Genomic DNA, 19,844 nt, shown 5'->3' with positions numbered 1-19,844 from the left:
CCCTGCCTTGTACCTTCACGTCCCCGAACATGGCGGGGAGGTCGTGCGTGCTGGTGCTGAGGCTCAGGTGGTACAGGACGTCCTCCGGCATCGTCGCTATGTTTGGGTTGGCGGGTTGTACGAAGTGGCCACTGTCACGAGAGGAAGGCGAAAGGTTTGCAGAGCACCAGAGCCCGGTGGCTGCCGTAGTGGAGGTGCCCGGGGTCCCCAAGACGCGTGTGGCCCGTACCGGGGTGACAGGGCCCCGCAGCCCCGCACATGCTCCCCCTCCCAGGCACAGGAACGCGGAGCCCCCGACGCGACCTCGCCCGACGACCAGTGCAGCCGGCTGCCCCCCGCGCGGGCGTGCGCCTCAGGACCTCGGCTGCACCTGGAGAACACGACACTCGCGTGGGGAACATGGGGGAGCGGAGACGAGGCGCTGCCCCGGCCCTCCCTCCCAGGGGTCACCTTCCCAGCCTGCACAGCTCGGCGCCACTTCTGTTGTTTCGCTGCGCGTCCAGGGAGGGGTGACACGGGCTTCCCTTTGGCTTCCTCCGCAGAGCTTCCCACCTTCCGCATCGGAGTGGGGGGCTCACGTTATTGTTGCGGAGGACGGCGCGCTGCTGGCCCCAACAGTGGCCTGCTGTTTGCTTTTTGTTTTCATACGGGGCCGGAGAGGGAATATATTTGGTTTTGCGGGCCGCAGGGGGCCCGTCACCACGCAACCCAGCTGTTCTCACGTGAAAGGGGCCACAGACCACACGCAGGCCCGCGTGTTTGGGTTCCACGCCCACGAGCAGGGTGCGGGTCTGCGTGGTGTTCGGCCTGGCACCCTTAGCACACCGACTCCGAGCCTGCCGGGCCCCAGGGCCGCAAGGACAGACGCGGACCCCGGGGCAGGGCCTTGGGACCTCCCCGCCTTCCTCCGGAGTTGGACTCTGGGCCCGGAACCCCTGACCCGGTTCCCGTCAATCTAACCCTAAGAAAGACACAATGCGAGAGAAGCAGCCTCGCGGCCTGGGGCGTGGCAGTGGCACAGGGGACTTGGCAGCCTGGTCAGGCCAGCCACAGGGCCCCCCGCCCGGCCCACGGAGCGGCTCGCAGGACGCCCCGGAGAGAGGCTTCCTGTGATGGGCCCCGGGCACCCGACGGCGGGGAGTGTGCAGGACCCGTGCCCAGTGTTTCAAAATTTAACCAAAAACACACATTGCCCAGGCGCTCAGGAGAGCCGTGATGCCAATCCCGTTTTCTTTCTTTTCTTTCTTTTTTTTTTTTTTATTGTATTTTCGCTTCCAGGGAGCTGCTGGGGGGGACAACACGGGTGGTTTGCCCGTGGAGTACGAGCAGGTCAGGCTTGAGTTCCGCCCGCGCTGGCGCCTGCCCTGCCCGGTCACTCCGAGGCACCCGCGGCCCACGGTGCTCCAAGTCGGAGGGATGCGGCTCTCGGCCGAGGCAGGTCCCACAGCGGGGACTCCTGAGGGCAGCGTGGACGGGGCGGCAGGCCAGCCCGGGGAACTGGGGTCCTGCGGCCTCGCTCACCCGCCCACGCCGCCGCCCCTGGCCCGGGAGGAGCGCGGTGACATCACAGCCCGACAGCGCCTCCGGCCCCTCTGCTGTCCAGGTGACGCCCAGGCGGGGCTGACCGCAGAGGCAGGACTGACGAAACAGGACGTGATTAGGAAACTTCGCCACATATTTCAACATGGAAAACGCTTTTTTTTTTCTGTCTCTCTCTGATTCCAGGAAGAGAAGGAGAAGGAAATGGGGTGCGACTGCGAGGAGTGGCAACGGTTTTAAAATGCATCAGCTGGGCAGGAGCCACAGTGAACCGGAACGCGTTCACACGGACTTTTTAAAAGATTTCAAAATACCAAGTCAAAGATGTTGCTTGGGAGCTAGTTCCCTACTCTGCACGCACCTTGCAGTTACTTTATCTGCTTTTTTTTGGCTGCTTCACTCATGGGACAAATATTCCTGGAGCACCTACTTCGTGAAGGAAACGCAAAACACATGGCAGGTGGCTGGTTCCAGAAGCTTCCCGGGGCGGGGTGTGGGCTGGAGACGGGCGCTCAGCGGCTGAAGAGCGGGCGGACGGAGAGCCGGGCGCCAGGTGCGCAGCCCCGCGCGGGGCTCGGGCATTACAGACGTCAGGACCCGGCAGGCACCCGACTTGGTGCCAGAAATGCCGGGACTCGTAGCCCGTGGATAGTAGTGGTTCCTCTAAAGCCCACGATCGCCCCCGAAGCTGGGCGCTAGCCGTGTTCCCACCTAGAGGCTCCCTTTAAAGATGTGCATCTTTCCTTCTTTTTAAGATTTTATCTATGTATTTTAGAGAAAGAGAGAATCCCAGCAGGCTCCCCACTGAGCTCTGAGTCTCATGAGGGGCTCGATCCCAGGACTCTGAGATCATGACCTGAGCGGAAGCCAAGAAAGAGTCCGACGCCCAAGCACCTGCGCCGCCGCACAGGTGGCCCCAAATTAGTAACTCTGAGAGGAAAAGAAGGAGGGGCCCGTGCGTGGTGAGCTGGTTGGACGGGAGAGCAAGTTGCACTGGGCTCCACGCTCCATGGCGGGGGGGGGGGTCTGCGGGGATGCCCTCTCCCTCCCCCCGCACCTCCCCTGCTCTTTCTCAAAGTAAGTAAATGAATAAACAATTTTTTCAGAATTAATGTCTTTCAGAAGAGGCCGTGCTTCCGAGCTGGCCTTGGAGCTCCCGCCCCGGCAGCCACCTCTCCGCGGCCGACGGGAAGCCAGGGAGCGAGGGCTCTCGGGAAAACGGAATCACAATATGCCCCCAAATCCACCCAGCCTGCCGTCCGCTTGGAGCCTCACCTGTGATTGCCACGTGTCTTTGTCTGGGACCCCGAGGAAGCCATTCTCTTACCTAGGGGAAAACAGCACATGATTATTTCAGAATAAACTCAGGCGCATAAAAAATCTCAAGAGTTTATTTGCCAAAAATGTACTGGAACGAGGCCTGACATGGGACTCGATCTCGGGACACGCCCCCCCCCCCATCGTGGCCTGAGCCCAAGCAGACGCTCAACCACTGAGCCCCTCAGGTGTCCCCAGGAAAGACTTGAGAGGAGCAGGTGCAGAGGAGCCGGGCAGTGGTCGGCGGGCGGGCGGGCGGGCAGGGGCTCTGCACCCGGCTGTCCTCAGCGTTCAGCCTCCCGCCCCGGCCCGAGCCGCCGTCTAACGCCTCCTTGTGCAATTACTTGAGCCCAGAGGAGGCCGAGCAGACGCCGGGCTCCCGGGCGGTCACAGGGTCCCGCCAGCCGCAGAGGCTCGGTGGGCGCAGCACATGGGCACAGGTGTGTGACCCACGGGCCGTGGACGCGGGGGCTGAGCACAGACACGCCGGGGCGGGTCACCCCCTGCTCTCCCAGCCTGGCCCCCACCGCCTGGAAGGGCGGGTCTCCAGGGCCGCCCAGGGCAGGGGGACCAGCGGGGGCCACATCCCTGCGGCCCAAGGAGAACTCGCAGCCACGGCCACGGCCCTGCCAGGCCAGGGTGGATCACAGCCTGAGGACCCGGTGACTACAGCCCACGACCTGCCGCAGGGGCAGGAAAGCAGAGCCGGGGGCGGGGGGGGGAGGGTGGCCCAGGCCCGGGTTGTCAACCGGACGGTGGGGCTCCCCGCCAGCGTGCCAGCCGGCGGGCCCAAACCCGGAGCCCTCGATGGAGCCCCTGACGGAGCCCCCAGGGCGCTGCTGGGAAAGGGACAGATCCCAGGACCCCTGACCATTTCAGCAGACCCCGAAGGCGGAGGCCAGGAGCCACCACACCCCCAAGGCCCGTTTACTCCGACGGGGACCTGCCTGCGGTGTTGCCCCGGCCGCTGGGTCCTGAGTTAGAATTCTGTTTCACTCCTGGATAAACCCGCCTGTCACTGGCAAAGTACCCGGCAGTGTCTAATTTTAAGGGTTACCACTGGGGGGATGAGAGGTGGGCAGCGGCCGCTGGGGCGGGTGAGCAGACAGACCCCCCCCCGGGCTGCGGGGTCATCCTCTGCTTTCTCACGGACGCTGGGGCTTGATGGCAAGGGTTCCCCTGGATTCTGAGCCCCGTGCTTGTGTTCAAGCTCTTAGGCTCTATTCCTAGTTTACCAAACGCCTTAGCTTTTTTATTTTTTTCCTTTAGCATCTCAGAGTATTCGTGTGGGCTTGGAGCCGCGCGGGCCCCCGGGCTGGGTTCTGCGTGCGACCGGGCTGCTCTTCCAGAAGCTGTGTGGCCTTTGCTCTGATTCCTCCTGGAACCAGGCTGTTGCTGAAAAATCTCAAAGCAATGGGATCCCAGTCGTCGACGTGCTTTGAGGCCCCCGTCCCCCTGCTCCTGGGACTCTGGCCGGGTTTACGTCTAAAAACCATGGTTGCTCCGCATGTGTGTTTACAGACATGGGCTGGGCCAGGGGCCGTTATGGGGCCAAACTTAATGTTCTCAGAACTGAGTTAGGTCACTATGGTCCTAAAACTGACAGAACTAAGTGGAATTCCTTCTACAATTGGTATTTTGAGGCTTCCAAGCGCTACCAGGAATCTAACATTGCCTCTCTCCAAAATACAGTTTGTAAACTAAACGAGGCATCAAACAATTAAAAAGGAAAAGTGAGTGGCTCCTGGGGGCTCAGCGGTGGAGCATCTGCCTCGGCTCAGGTCATGACCCCAGGGTCCTGGACCCCAGGGTCCGGGGGGGGGGGTCTGCTTCCCCCTCTCCCCGCTTATCCTCATGCTCTCTCTCTCTCTGCGTTTTCTCAAATAAATAAATAAAGCTAAAGAAGATTCTAGTCTTCCTTTTCACTCTGTGCTTATTATTGGGCTGACCTGGGATCTTTCCCTTTCTGTTAAAGGGAACAGTATGAAATGGGAAACTGTCTCCCACCCCAGGTTTAGTTACCCCGGCCAACCAGCTCGCCCGCACCCCGGCTGAGTCTCCTACAGGAAGGACCCCTGAAATTGTCATTCTCTCCAAAGGGGAAAATAATCCATGACTTTGACAGCAGTGACCGACGTACCCAACCAGGGGAATTACATGACACTTTGACGTCTTTTATTGGCTGCCTCCGACGGGACCCTAGCTGAGCCTGGGGACACCGATCATTTATTCCAATCGGATCAGCGATCGCCCTCTTTCTGGGGCAAAAATCCCAACCGATCAGTAAATCCCACGGTGCACCTGCCAACAATATTCAAATAGATCCCTCAAAATCCCTGCCTAGAATTAATCAATGCCCTATACATACAGACGCCCTGAGGGCGTCCAGCAGCTGAGAGAGCAGGCTCGGGCCTCCCCTGCCCTGGAGCCTGTAGTAGCCCGACCTCACCTGTGAGGAAGCCAACGGCCGGGGCCGGGCTGTGCCAGGGATCTCCGAGCAGGTGCAGAAGGAACACCGACCCCCCAATGCCTGCGTGCTGCCGACTCCCTTCCCACCGACCACACCGCACGTATGTCCCTGTAACTGACCTCTGGGTGTGTTTCTAGTACTCCAGGTGACGAGGACAGCCAGGATCTCGCCTCCCTCACCTGGGAAGAGCAGCAGTACACTGGGCAGTCCTGCCCAGGGTGACACAGCGTCCTTCTCACCACGGCAGACCTCAGAGGCTGACAAAGGCCGTCCCTGCAGGCTCCATGTGGCTGCTCCACCCCCCACCCCCACCCCCACCCCGGTCAAATCTTTTGGCCTTAAAGGGACATAAAGCCTCCAAAGAAATGTCGCAGTTTGCACAAAGTCACTATTTGTGGCACCTGATCTCCAGATGAAGGCTCGACGTGGATGCAGTGGACTTCAAGGCATCCTGGATTTCCCAAAGCCTAAGAGCAAGTGCCAGTTAGGAGGCTTTCCTGCCTGCCTGGCTACTGGGGACACTGGATTCCACACTGGTCTCTCAGGGCTTGGTCTGCATAATCTTTACAAGAGAAAGACAAACCTGACCCTCTTATTTGGAAAGAGGCAGATGACATGCCTTTGAGTCATTAAAGTCTAGGAAAAGCCCCTACCCTCGGACATCCTAATTATCAATCTCCCTTTTCCCTCTTTGTGCGTGAGACTGAGGGGATGCCCTTGGAGCCCTCACCCCAAAACACGGGGACCTCCATTGCCCCATGGAGGTGTCCCCCGCCCCAGAGCACGCCTGCCACCGCAGACACCGTCACCGAGCCTGTGCCCCGTGCAGAAGCCCTCCTAGCTCTCCTGGAGCTCAACCTTGCGACAGCCTCCGGGTGACTGCTCTGTTTACAATAAGTCTTTCTGGTCCTAAAAGCCTGCCCCAGAAAAGTGGAATCGATATTAGAAATCTGATATCTGTTGGTTTGATAAAAGGGAATTTGGGTTTATTTATTTATTTATTTATTTATTTATTTATTTATTTATTTATTTATTGAGAATTTGGGTTTAGACCAAATAACAAGCTGGCCCTACCAGAAAATTTCAAATCCCCAGTATGTGCATTAAACCGCGGGTCCACTATAGACATGATGGTATTCATGGACCAATATGGGTGGGGACTCCGCTTGTGCCCCTTGCCCAAAGTACAATCCCTGGAAACATGCCCATGGTGCCCAATGGACCATGTGAAGTTTGGCCAGTGGGTTCCATGCAGATCCCTCCTTGTCATGGATACAGATTTGTTTTGGGTCACATTTTTTTTTTAATTTTTTTATTTATTTATGATAGTTACACACAGAGAGCGAGAGAGAGAGAGGCAGAGACATAGGCAGAGGGAGAAGCAGGCTCTATGCACCGGGAGCCCGATGTGGGACTCGATCCCGGGTCTCCAGGATCGCGCCCTGGGCCAAAGGCAGGCGCCAAACCACTGCGCCACCCAGGGATCCCTGGGTCACGGTTTTCATATTGGAACGAAGCCTTGCCGTGTAGACAGGCCAACATCTCCTCTGTGACTACGATCCTATTAGAAAAGCTTATCCCTCCCTGGGGGTCCCCTGTTGAACTACACTGTGACCCGGGTGCTTTGACAAGTCTGTGCTGTTCGGCTAGTTTTAGGGCACTTCCGTCACGCACACCGTCCTCCATCCTCCTGGTTGGTTAAACACACTAACGGCACCGCAAAGACTCAACCGGCAAATTTGTGGAGACCCTCCAAACACGTTCATCAAGGGCATTGCCATCAGTCCTGAATCTCGGATCTGCGCCCTTGGGAACTCCTGGACTCTCCCTTTGGGGCCGTCCCGGGATGCCCAACGCTCGTGGCCAACCAGAGACCCAAGAGGCTGAGACAGACGGGAGCGTCCGTGGACCTGGCCTTGCACATGGACACCGCTCCACGCTCCAGGCTGAGGAAGAGACGCTTTCCTCATCAACCCCCTTCTCCCCTCACAACACAGGCCTCGCCTCTGCTCCCTGGGCTCGCCCTCGGGTTGGCAACAGCTCCTTCATCCAGGGCTGTCAACCTCTTTCATCCCCGAATAAACCCACTTGCTGCTGGTAAAGTGACGGGCGTTCTACTCGCACGGTCGACGGACCCCTCCAGCGGACCCCTGAGCTACACGGGGTTACGAGAGCTGACGCCCTGCGCCGTGGAAGATCCGCCTGGTGCTTTTGACTTTTGATTCCTCAAAAACTTCACTACGACTCATAGCTGGTTGTTGACCAAGAGCTTTCCGGAAAGCGGACATGGCTGATGAGCACGTATTTTGCAAGTTATTAGATGTATCACATCTATCCGTACTCTTAGGATAGTTAGAGAAGAGACAATGTTGTTTAAAGCGTCATAAATAAGAGGAAATACCTGTACAGCACTTGGTGTTTATCAGAAGGAATCCACCTGCCCGAGGCTCCGCCCAGCTCAAGTCCCCGCAGGAGGCCCGGCTGGGGGAGCTCCTAACCGACCCCGGTTCCCCCCCCCCAGACCTGGGCCTGGAGCCGTCTCTTGTCATGCTAAGGAGGTGCTACTTGGCAAATGCGGGAGGACGGGGCCTGGTTGCCAGGGAAACTGATCACGTGTTAAGGGTTAGCACGTCTGGCCCCTCGCCCACCCCAGGAGGGGGAAGGGGCTGCAGGTTGAATCCAGCACCAAGGACGGACGGATTTCCCATCATGTTCTTATACCAAAACCCTCGTAAGATCCCAAAAGGATGGGGTCTGGAGAGCTTGCAGGTTGGTGAGCAAGGGATGTGGGGACGGTGGGCCCTGGGGGACCTGGAGCCCGCGCCCCCGCCCCAGACCCCGCCCGGGCAGCCCTCCCGTCTGTCTCTCATCACAAACCCGGGGTCTAGGGAGGGAACCGTCCCGAGCTCTGTGAGCCGCTCCAGCAACTTCGTGGATGCCAGGGACGGGCCGTGGGAGCCTAGGACGGGCTGGTGACAGCCTGGCTGTGGGGCCGGCATGGGGGGCAGTGCAGGGGGGCCGGCCCTCAGCCCGCGGGCCTGACTGTGTCCCCGGGTAGACGGGGTCCCCAGTGAGTTGCAGTCGGACGTCAGAGAGTCAGTGCAAAGACACCACACACGTGTCAGGATTTAACCAGAGATCGGGATCCTGGGTCCTGATTCCGCGCTGCCAGCACAGCGAGCAAATCCTCCCTGACTGCCCGGCTTCCGCACGCGTCTGGCTTCCAGGAAACACAAGCCTCAGTGGCGCCCCGGCGGCTGCCCGCCGGGGTCCAGGCCTCCTGCCCCCCTCGGCCTGTCACTTCTCCCCCCGCCACGGGAGATCAGAGGGGAGGGGGGCGGCTCACTGAGGCGTCCCCAGTCCCCAGGGGCAGGCAGCGCCCCGGCCCCCCGGCCCCCAACCTGGGCCCTCCGGATACTAACGTCTCCTCTGCGGGCGGGGGGGCGGCGGCGGCAAGACCTCGAAAGAGGAAGAGTTGGATGTGCCGTCCCCAGAGGCCACGGACCGACCCCAAACAGGAACCCAAGCCGCAGGAGAGCATCCTGTCTGGCCTCGAGGGAAAGTGCTGCTCCGTCGCCCGCTTGTCCCCCTGCCTCCCACCGGAGAAGCCAACGCTGCCCAGTGCCGGCGCCCCTGTGGCCCTCCGGGGCCCTGAGCCTCCCCAGGACCGTCCCCTCACCGGCCCCCACCCTCAGCGCCCGGGAAGCCTGGACTTCGGCGCCGCGGGGTTGGAAAGGTGCAGCCGAGGCTGCGGGCGGCCTCCTGCGCGGGTTTGCACCGCCACTGAGCTGCAGGCCCCACGCCCAACGCTGCGGCCCTGTCGTCCGCCTGCCCATGGGGAGGTCGAGGCCAGGAGGCGGTGAGTGGAGCGGCCCACGTGGCAGGAGGTCCCTCCCCGGCTCCTGGCGCAGAGGCAGAACCCAGGAGCCCACCATCCTCCCCGGCAGCAGCCCACTCACCTGGACTCCTCCAGCGGCCACAGGTGAACAGGCAGGGACGCGGAGCGGTTCACTCTCGGAAAAGAAGCCCCCGGTGCTGAGAAGGAAAGAGGTAATGACTATTCAGGGACCCGGTGCTACGTTTGCATTTCAAAAGAATTTTCCCAGTTGGCAAAAAATGAACAAAGCTGTGTCCGATTTTATCCGAACTTCAAAGGAATCAGGAAACAGGGTTAGCCAGTGGCCAGTCCTGTTCACACAGAGCCCAGTGTGGCCCGCAGGGTTTAGCGTAGAAAAGGAGGAGGAGTCCCCGCAGGCAGAGTCCACTGCCGCCCAGCAACCACCAGGGTCCCCAGGGTCCCCAGGGTCCCCTTACCTCCGGCTCACAACAAAAAAACAGACAGAAAGGGAGACAGCACATGAGAGACCCCTACCTCTGGGGAACGAACCAGGGGAGGTGGAAGGGGAGGGGGGCGGGGGGTGGGGTGACTGGGTGATGGGCATTGAGGGGGCACTTGATGGGATGAGCGCTGGGTGTTATGCTGTATGTTGGCAAATTGAACTCCAATAAAAAAAATAATAATAATTAAAAAAAACAGACAGAAGGCCTCAGAGCCCCTGCCTCGGCCCAGGAGGGAGCACCTGCGGGAGTGCAGGCCCACCGTGAGGAAGGGGAGACGGGGATTCACACCCCTCTGTGCAATCTAACCGAGAGGTCGCTGGGAGAATTTAGGGACGATTTCTGACCACTGCTTTTTCAGGGGCCTTGCTGGTTTACAGTGGCCGCACACCAGGGACCTCCCCCTTCCACAGGTCATGCAAAGAACCAAAGAACGTGCTTCCTGACAACACTTGTTGGCATAACACGGGATTTCCAGTCTGGGCATCTCAGAGCGCACCCTGGCGCATCCCACTTCCTGTTTCCGAGAAAGGCCAACTTGCAAAACACGCCCCTGATTTAGCGGCTGCTGCCCTGCCCTTCCATGAAAGGATGAAAGGCTCGGGCTGGTCCCCACCCCCCACCCCACCCCCAGGCTCGGAGCCGCACTGGGGAGGCTGCTAGGGCAGAGCAGGGTGAATGGAGGAATGGGGCCTCCCAGAGGGTGATGCAGGGAACGACAGGGATTGGAGTTCCTGAAATCCCTGGTCTGCCTCCAGGTAGGGCCTCCTAAAGGAATTCAGTTGTTAGGAATTATCTCCCAGGGAGTAACTCCAATCTCTTCATGAAAAGGAACCAAATGGACCTTGTCACGATCCTATCTCCAGTCTATTTTCCTAAGGAATCGTTTATTTTTCCAAAGTCCTGTGTCTCCCTAAGCACTCCCCCAGAGGTCGTTTGTTCTCTCAGAAGTGTCCCTCTGCCCCCCATGCCCTATTAAAATGGTCAGTAAGCCCCCAAACTGGAACTGCCTCCCGGACCCACACGTTTCTGTTCACTCCGTCTGTACAGACATACGTAAAAATCCATCTTCTCTCTTGCTATCCTGTCTTTTGTCATTTTAATTTGCAGACCCCCAAACACCACACCTAAGAGGATAGAAGTTTTTCCTCCCCAAACAGGATTTGGGCACGGTTGGGATTGGAGGGAGATAGAGCATGAGCAGAGGTGTGCTAAGAACAGAAAAGTGAGGTATGTTCTGGATCCAGGAGACAAAATCCTAAAGACTGACAGGAAGTGGTATTAGGATGCGGCTGGCAGGGATGCTTGTGCTGTGCGGGTCCTGTCCCTGCAGAAGGAAGCACCACTTCCAAAGTGTCTCTAAGTCCCTAGATCCCTCCCTAGGGGTGGGAGTTGGGGGTGGTCAGCCTTCCAGAAAAATCCAGGCCTGGTTTTGGCTCTCAGGATCCCTGGGGAGGCGGCCTCTGCTCTGAGCACCCCTCTCACCTGTCGCCACATCCAACTTGTAAGAATAGAAACCCCGTGGTTGATTTTGGTTTTCTTGGGTTGTTCTCAGTATTAGCCCACTAAGCTTAAAATAAGATATGTGGGCTACTCGGTGTGAATAGCCTGGTACGTAAACGTTTATGACTTTTGAATGAACACAGTTCAAAAGCAAATGTGCATGAGTGTCTGTGTGGTGATTCAGGGACAGAGAGAGGGCAGTGATCAGCGTTTATCTTTAGGGATTAGGAAAAGCTGCCAAGTTTCATTTCCTGTATTAGATTTATGGTTTTCTTTTTTTAAAAAAATAAGATACTATTTATTTGTTCATGGACGTACACAGAGAGAGGCAGAGGGAGAAGCAGACTCCATGCGGGCCCCGGGATCATGACCTGAGCCAAAGGCTCAACCCCTGACCCACCCAGGTGCCCCCCAAGAATTTATTTATTTCACAGAGAGAGAGCACAAGCAGGGGGAGCGGCAGTGGGAGAGGGAGAAGCAGACGCCCTGCGGAGCCGGGAGCCCAACGCAGGACTCAACCCCAGGACCCTGGGATCCTGAGCTGAGCCAAGGAAGAGGTTTCACCGACTGGGGCACCCAGGCACAGTTTTGTTTTGCTTTTTAACAAGGAGTTTGTATTAATTTTATGATCAGCAAACATAACAAAGTCCTCTTGGACAAAAGCCCATGTAAAAAACTAATTTATTATTATTTTTTTTTAACTAAAACGTTACTGGGCAGCCCCCGTGGCGCAGCGGTTTAGTGCCGCCTGTAGCCTGGGGCGTGATCCTGGAGACCTGGGATCGAGTCTCAAGTCGGGCTCCCTGCGTGGAGCCTGCTTCTCCCTCTGCCTCTCTCTCTCTCTGTGTGTGTGTCTCTATGAATAAATAAATAAAATCTTAAAAAAAAAAAAGTTACTGCGGTGCCCACCAGTGCAGAAAGCCCTGGAGCAAATAATGTAATGTGTGGGACCATGAAGCTTCTGCAGAAAGAACTAGAAATCTGGCCTCTAAAAAGGGGAGGGAACGTGCAAACTGGCAGGCAGTAGGCCTGGCTCCGGGGACATGGGACGCACGCAGGATGCACAGGACACGGCAGGCCTGACAGGCAGGGCAGCGGTGAAAACCTTTCTCACGGTTTAAGACGGAGACGACTTCCCCAAATCACTAACGCTTCAAAAGCCAAGCTCAGAGCCAGTGAAAGGAACCCAAAGTCTCTAACACGGAAGACAGCAGCAAGGGGGAAGGAGCCAGAAGGGCCAGGCAGGGCAGGGTGTGGACAGACAAAGGGACAAGGAAGGGAACGGGGGGGGGGGGGGGGGGGGGGGGAGGGGGGACGGGTCACAGCAGCCCTAAAACTGCCTCAGTGGCCTTGCAAGTAGCCCTGCTCTCGGGTTTTTGCGTCTCTAGGTCGCTCCCCACTGAGTGGAGCAGCCTGGGGCGGGGCTGACCTTTGGCACAGAGGCCAGTTCCAGGGTGGCCAGGAAGGCTGCCGCCAGCGACCTTGAGTCACCTGGCCAGGCAGGTCACCTGCCCAGCCCCCACTTGGAGAAGGGAGCCGGATCTGCGGCAGCCCTGAGGCTGCGCCTGGACACTTGACCGCAGACACGCATGATGCCCGGGACGCGACACCCGCCACCAATCCCAGCTGTGCTGGTTCATCGTGGACTGTGGGCTCTCTGCAGCTGCGGGACAGACGGGTGTCAGGACTCCCGCCGTAACCCTTACTCAGAGGGGTCCAATGCAAGCTTCTGTCCACTGGAGCTCTCAAGGTTTGGTAATGTTAAAAAAAAAAAAAAATGAAGAAGAAGAAGAAAAAGAAAGGACCGGTCCCAAAATGGATTCACTTGCCTGTGGGACAGCAAATGGAGACTTAGTATCTGTTAAATCAAAACCAAATGGGGAGATTATCCTTAAAAAACCCAGCAGAAGACAACATTAGTCATAGGAAGTTTTGTTTTGCATGACTGGACCCAGGCCACTTTCGTGCTCCTGCCTCAGGAAATCGAGAGTGAAACTTCCCCATTTCCCCAGATGGGTATGGCGAAACCACCAGAAATTCCCTACCATTTAAAAAAATCCTAGGAACGCCTGGGGCGGTCAGCCTGGTGAGCTCAGCCACGGAGCATCTGTGACGGCTCAGGGTGGGGCGAGTCCCGCGTGGGGTCCCCGCAGGGAGCCTGCTTCTCCCCCTGTCTGGGTCTCTGCCTCTGTGTCTCTCAGGAATAAATAAGTAAAAGTCTTTTAAAAAAAATCCCAAAAATAAAAATAAGAGAATTCGAACGTGGGCGCCAAGCCCTGTCCAGACCAGCCGGCTGCTTCATGCCAGCCTCGGCTCGGGGCCTTTCCCACCCGCTGCTCCTCCTCACCACCCTGGGGAGTCGGGGCTTCGGTTCTGTTACTTCGGAACTTTTGACAGTTCTGACCCATTAGCCTCTGCGGAATCTGACCTTTGGCCAGTCCACCTGCCATCACCTGGTCGGCGGGGACGCCCCGGCCCTTCCCCAGGAACAGGAGCTTGCGGGAACAATCCTGTCCTGCCTTAACGACACGATGACTTCCGTCCCCCCCGACAGTGGCCCTCCCCACTCCTCCTCCCCCTCCCTCCCCTCCCCCCCCCCCCCCCGCAGCCCTTCTGCCTGCACCAGCCTCTCCCGGGCTCAGCTCCCGCAGCTGATGCGATGCGGCCGCGTGCCTGGGGGACCGAGTAAAGCCAACGGACCCTCCAACCCACTCAGTGCAACTTTGTTCTTTAAGGGTAAAAATCGGTCACACAAAGTAACTTTTCACTTACCCCCCAAAGAAAAGGGGGGTTCTATGCGCTCTGCGGCCCGGGCTGCGGGTCCCCACTGCGCGCACCCCCAGCCGAGGCGGGCACATCCGCGGCCTTCGGGGTGCCCGGGGCGCGGGTCGGGGAGAGGCGGCGGCGGCGCGTCCAGGAACAGCTTCCCCCTGCCCGCACCCCCCCTGCGCCCTCCGCGCGCTCCCCCCACCCCCTCACCCTCCGCCCGCACCGTCCACCGCGCCCCCCTACGCGCTCCCCCACCCCCTCACCCTCCGCCCGCACCCCCCTGCGCCCTCCGCGCGCTCCCTCCCACCCGCGCTCCCCCCACCCGGATCCCCCCACCCGATTCACCCTCCGCTCGCACCCCCCCGCCCCCTCTGCGCGCTCCCCCCACCCCGCTCCCCCCCGCCCGCATCCTCCCCGCAGCCCTCTGCGCCTACTCCGCTACCCGCACCGGCTCTCCCCAACACCGCACCCCCCCTGCGCCCTCTGCGCGCTCTCCCCGCGCACCCTCCAGGCACGGCCTCTCAGCACCCCCAGAACCTCAATCGCCCCCACCCCGCTCCCCCTCCGTCCCCCACCCCGCTCCCCCCCCGCCCCCCGCAGCCCTCTGCGCCTACCCCGCTACCCGCACCCTGCTCCCCGCGCGCCCTCGCCGTGACCGCCTCCCCCCGCCGCTGCTCTCGGGGCGCCCTCCCCGCCCGCCCTCGCCGTACACCCCCTCCTCGCCCCTGCCCCCCACCCCTCCCCGCCCCTGCTCGCGCTCCCCGCGCGTCCGTTCGCGGTGCCCCCGCTCCTCTCCGCGGCTGCCGCTCCCCGAGCATCCTTCCCAGCCGGCGCCGGAGCCACCTCCCTCCCCAGCAGGTGACACCAAAGCTGCTGCGCGACCGCGGAGCCCGGGCCCGGCGTGGAGCACTCACCGCGCAGGGACCGGCGGAGTCAGCTCGGACGCGGTCTGCGCGGAGCCGTCACCGCCCGGCCGGGCGCCCCCCCCCCCGCCGCCGGTTCCCGGCAGGCCGCCCGGACCCCGCCCAGGTCCCTTCCTCCGGGCGGGGGCCGCGCTGACTCACGCGGAGCCGCGGTTACTCATTAAGCCGCTGCAGCGCGGGGAAGCCTCGGCCCGGACAGCGAACGGGGTCACCCCCCGCCCCGCTGCCCCGGGGAGCCTCAGGGCGACCCCCCGCACCGCCGCCGTCCGCGCCCCCAGGAGGGCTTGGGGCCCCGGGGAGCCGACGTGCGTGGGAGGGAAAGACGAGCTGGGGGCGGCCCCCCACCCCCTGCATCCCCCCACCCCCTGCATCCCCCACCCCACCCCCACCCCCTGCATCCCCCCACCCCACCCCGCATCCCCCCACCCCCTGCATCCCCCCAACCCCCCGCACCCCCACCCCCTATCCCCCATCCATCCTCCCTACCCCCCCATCTCCCCATCCCTCCATCCTCCCTATCCCTCCACTCCCCACCCCGGCTGCGGCTTGGACCCCCGCAGCCCGGGTGGGGAGGAAATCTCTCTATTTTCGGGGCGTAGGCAGGACGACCGCGGGGGCGGGGGTCCGGGTCTGTCTGCAGTAGCCCCGCCCCGGGCGGCGGAACCTCCGAAGAGATAAGGGCGCAACCAGCCCTGGCCGGGATGGGCCGTATCAGGAGGGGCCGGCCGCCTCGCTGCGGTCCCTCCATCCTGTGGGTTGATTTTTCTGGGCCCCTCGGGGTACTTGGAGCCCGCTAGTGACGGGGGCAGCGGGACGCGCCGGCCGGGAGGCGACTGATACATTCAATGGGCCGCCTGCCCAGCCAACACACGGGCTGCCCCGCGCTGCCCCGCGCTGCCCCACGCTGCCCGGCAGGTGCCCCGACAGGTGACAGGTGCCCCGGACAGGTGACAGGTGCTGCGCTGCCCAGCAGGTGCCCCGGACAGTGACAGGCATCCAGCCCCGGGGGGGGGGGGGGGGAGCATCTCCACAGCGGTGCCCAGGGTGGCCCGAGGCCCGAGGCCCGAGGCCCCGTGAAGGACTTTGTCTTCCATTTCCAAGAGGCTGCCCACGAACTGGGAAATCCAATACCTAAGACATATGTGTCAGTTGACACTTCATAAATGCCACAGACTGGAGAAGAAACCGTGGCCGTTTCTAAACCACCGCTGAAAGCCCCCGCCCACCAGCCAGCCACCTGCCTGGCTCCCCGCAGAGATGCCAAGGACACGAGGGCCCTCCCCACGGCCAGGCCAGCTCCCCCAGGACCTGGGACCTCTGCAGAGATGTGTTCTGAGTGGCCTCCCACACAAGAAGTCACGCCACAGAGGCCACAGAAGAATAATGTCACCCACTCCTGCCTGGCTCACCTGGACCGAGGACTAATTCCACACGATTCCTCCCAAGAAGAGCTGACAGTTACTGTAGAGCTTTCAACTGAGGCTCAGTTGATGCCAGGGCCCACACCCCAAGTCCCAGTGCCAGCAGCCCCCCTCTCATCTCAGGGGCTCTCCTGCGTCCTAGAGCATCAGACAGGGGCAGACGCTTCAAAGAGCGAACAGTATTGTGAGTCCCAGCCAGCATCTTGGTTGTGGAGGAGGACGAACGGAGAAGGCGGCACCTCCGGTCTGGCAAGTTGGGGGCAGGTGCCTCTGTGTCGCCCCCAGCAGGACGTGGAGGGGTGGCCCCGGGCGCCACCAGCTCGCTCATGCCCTCCTCTTGGCACTTGACTGTCCGAGCGCTGCTGCCAGGTGCAGTCTCCCCCACAGGGGCCTCCTCAACAGGGAAGCCAGGACCCCTGGGAGTGGCCTGCCTGGGACCCCAAACTCAGCCAGCAAGCGAGCACCGGCCCGGCAGCCCGCTCCTCTGCTGAACGGCTCTGTGTGCTCTCAGTTCTCCCCCAACCTCATGGCTTTACCTCCCATGGCAGTTCTCCCCCATTCCATCCGGGAATCCTAAGAGCCCTTGGCTTCCTGGAAGTTCCTGGAGCCCACCTGAGCTCAGTGTACAGATGGGCATGATGTGCACCAGAAATTTCTGTTGTGCGTGAGCCAGGTCGTCTGTTTATTACGGCAACCCGAATGGCAAAGATGAAGTCGTGAGGAGTGACACAGAAGGACGTCTGTGCCCTTTACTCGGTTTCCCCCAGAGGGAACATTTCACGGACCTAGAGTAGGGATTTGCACCCTTTGCACCTTGGTCATGACACTGGCACACCCGACACTCTGCACATTACCTGTTTTCTAGTACTCATTTTCGTGTTGTGTTTAGTTCTCTCTCTCTCTCTTTTAGATTTTATTTTTTCATTTGAGAAAGAAGCAGACCACAAGCTGGGGAGGGGCAGAGGAGAGAAGCCGACTCTCCAGGGAGCAGGGAGCCCGCCATGGGCTGCACCCCGGGGCCCCGATCCTGCCCTGAGCTGGGGCAGCCGCCTCACTGACCACCAAGGGTTAGGGTAGGTGTTTAGCGCTCCGCTATCCCCGCCCCTAATCCCTAACCTGGCATCTGCTCATTGGTCCTCAACTTCTCAAATGTGTCATTAAAAACAAAAGCCTTAGACACAGAAACCAATAGTACCTCACCTTCCCCGACGGCCTTGTCTAGTCAGCGGGGTTCCCTGGAGGTTCAGCCGCTCTTCTAGCAGGTGCTTCTCTGAGAATGGAAAGGACCTTTCGCTTAGCCCGAGCGGGAAGGCCAGCAGGGGGCCACGCACAGATCCCCAGCCCGCGGGAGGGGCCCCACCTGGACTCGCCACCCCCCCCCCGCCCCCTGACCCCGGGCCTGGCAGGGCAGGCAGGCCCCTCAGCCGGCGAGCCCACGCCGAGCTCCAGTTTATCCCAGGGCGTCCGTCTGCTGTTTCACGAGCCTCCGAGACTCGCCGGCCTCCTCCAGAGCCCCCCTTTTACTTTCGGGGCTCCCCTCTGGCTTTGCCCCCAGCCTGGTTGTCGCCGTCGCGTTGCCCTGCTATTCCTGCGCACACCCCGGCGGTTGTCTTGAGAGGCCGCGGGCCCTGTGAGCGCCCACCCCAGGGAGGACCGCGGCTGTTTCCACGCGGAGGCCCCGAAGGACGCAGCTGCCAACGGTGTCGGGGCCAGTACGGAGCGCCCGCTGGGCACGGCGGGATCACACGGTTAGTCTCCCAGGAAAGCGCCCAGTTGTCTCCTGCGGGGGGGGAACACTTTCCATCCTGGCGAGCGACGGATGTGAAATCCAGTCTCTCCACAACCTCGCCGGGATTTGATGTTATCCTTATTTTTTTTATTTTAGTCATTCTGAGAATTGTGCACTGATCCCCGGTGGCGGTTTTAATTTGCACTTTCCTGGTGCCTGATGGTGTCAGCGCCTTTGATGTGCTTGTGACACTTGGAAACCCTCTTTGGGGTCGTGCTGGCTTGTGTCTTTTCCTAATTTCGTTAAGTGGATCTTTTGGAGCTTTTGTTGTTGTTTGGTGAAGATTCGAGTACTTTGCCTCTTCTCTTTGCACACTCTTTGCCGGGTAGGTCGTTCGTTGGCAAATGTTGCAGATATTTTCTTCCAGTATCTTATTTTCTTGTTTTTGCTTTTATTTTTGTTTTGTCCTTTCATATGAGCTTTCACAGGGAAAAATTCTTTTTGATTTTGATGAGACCAGTTGATCAATTTTCTCTTTTGTAGATCATGCTTTTGTCATCAAATCTAAAAATTTTTGCACTGCCCTGGATCCTGAGGATTTTCTGTATGTTTTCCTTTAAAGTGTTTTTACTCTATTTTTTTTATTGGAGTTTGATTTGCCAACATATAGTATAACAGCCAGTGCTCGTCCCGTCAAGTGTTCTTTAAAGTTTTGTTGTGTCATGTTCTACATCTAAGTTCATGATCCATTTTTAGGCATGATGGTTTGGTGACGCTGGTTTTTGGCTTTTTGTGCTTTTGTGCATTGAAAAGACCATCCTTCCTCCACTAAATTTATTTTGCTCCTTTGACAGAAGTTAGGTGAGCATATTTGTGTGGGTCCATTTCTGGATGTTCTCTTCTGTCCTCGTCACCTCTGTGTCTCTCCCTGCCTGTCAATACTACAGTAGACTTTAATATTGGGTAGAGTGATTTTTCCTACTTGATTCTTCTTTTTTCAAGATTGTTTCAGCCATTCTAAGACCTCTGCATGTCCATATAAATTTTAGAATAAGCTTGTCTGTGTCTGCAAAAAAATACTGGGATTTTGATGGGGATTGCCTTAAACCTATAGATCAGCTGGGTCCTGGCATAGCCTCTGTCCTTGGAGCGCACTTGGGTCAGGCTCCTCTGAGTCTTCTTTCTAATGGGACCCCACTCCTACCAACTCAGTTTCGCGAAAATCCTGTATTCTCAGTGTTATGGACCGAATGTCTCCTGTCCCCCTAAATTCATATGTCGAAGCCACGCTCCCAGTTTGATGGTGTTAATAAGGTGGGGCCTTTGGGAGGACTTCAGGGTTAGATGAGGTCCCAGGGGTGGGGCCCGCGTTAGGATTCCTGCCCTTGTGGGAGCTAGATCTGGCTTCCTCTCTCTCTCCACCAGTGAGGACACAAGGAGAAAGCAGCTTGCAGCTTCTCACTGGCATTCACCCACCTGGCTCCCCTCCCTTTTCGGGAGCTTGGTTTGCTTTACTGTTGTGTCTCAATACACTTTGCCACCCACCTCTCCTCACCGTCTACCTCTTCCCTCTTCCAAGCAGCGTGACCAAGAACCGTCACGAAAGGGGAGAAATCCTGTAACAGAGGCAGCGCCCTCAGTTCCTGCTTTGCTCAGAGTTCTTGTCGTGAGTGGGTGCTGAATTTTGCCAGACACCCTGTGTCCGTTCATGGAATCCTATGATCTTTCTGCTTCAGCGTGTTCCTTGGTGGATTACACACATTGACTTGTGGGTGTTGAACCAGCCTTGCACACCTGTGACAAATCCGACCTAGTAATAGAATCTAGTTCTTTCT

General features: G+C 59.1%; 1 protein-coding gene across 1 annotated transcript in view; it reads right to left on the bottom strand.

The window, feature by feature from the left end:
• Positions 1-14,950, bottom strand: part of ABCA13 (ATP binding cassette subfamily A member 13) — a 265,035-nt gene extending 250,085 nt beyond the window's left edge. Inside the window, exons 1-4 of the mRNA XM_055301220.1 lie at positions 14,851-14,950; positions 9,286-9,361; positions 2,815-2,866; positions 14-131 (exon numbers count right to left, since the gene is read on the bottom strand). Of these exons, the coding sequence (XP_055157195.1) occupies positions 14-131; positions 2,815-2,858 (162 nt within the window). The 5' untranslated portion in view covers positions 2,859-2,866; positions 9,286-9,361; positions 14,851-14,950. The remainder of the gene's footprint in view (positions 1-13; positions 132-2,814; positions 2,867-9,285; positions 9,362-14,850) is intronic.
• Between the last annotated feature and the right edge of the window lie 4,894 nt (positions 14,951-19,844).

The sequence above is a fragment of the Nyctereutes procyonoides genome, unplaced genomic scaffold (genome assembly GCF_905146905.1).
Source record: "Nyctereutes procyonoides isolate TBG_1078 unplaced genomic scaffold, NYPRO_anot_genome, whole genome shotgun sequence".
NCBI classification, from domain to species: domain Eukaryota; kingdom Metazoa; phylum Chordata; class Mammalia; order Carnivora; family Canidae; genus Nyctereutes; species Nyctereutes procyonoides.
Note: the sequence above shows the minus strand (reverse complement) of the source record. Positions and strands in the feature narration are given on the sequence as shown.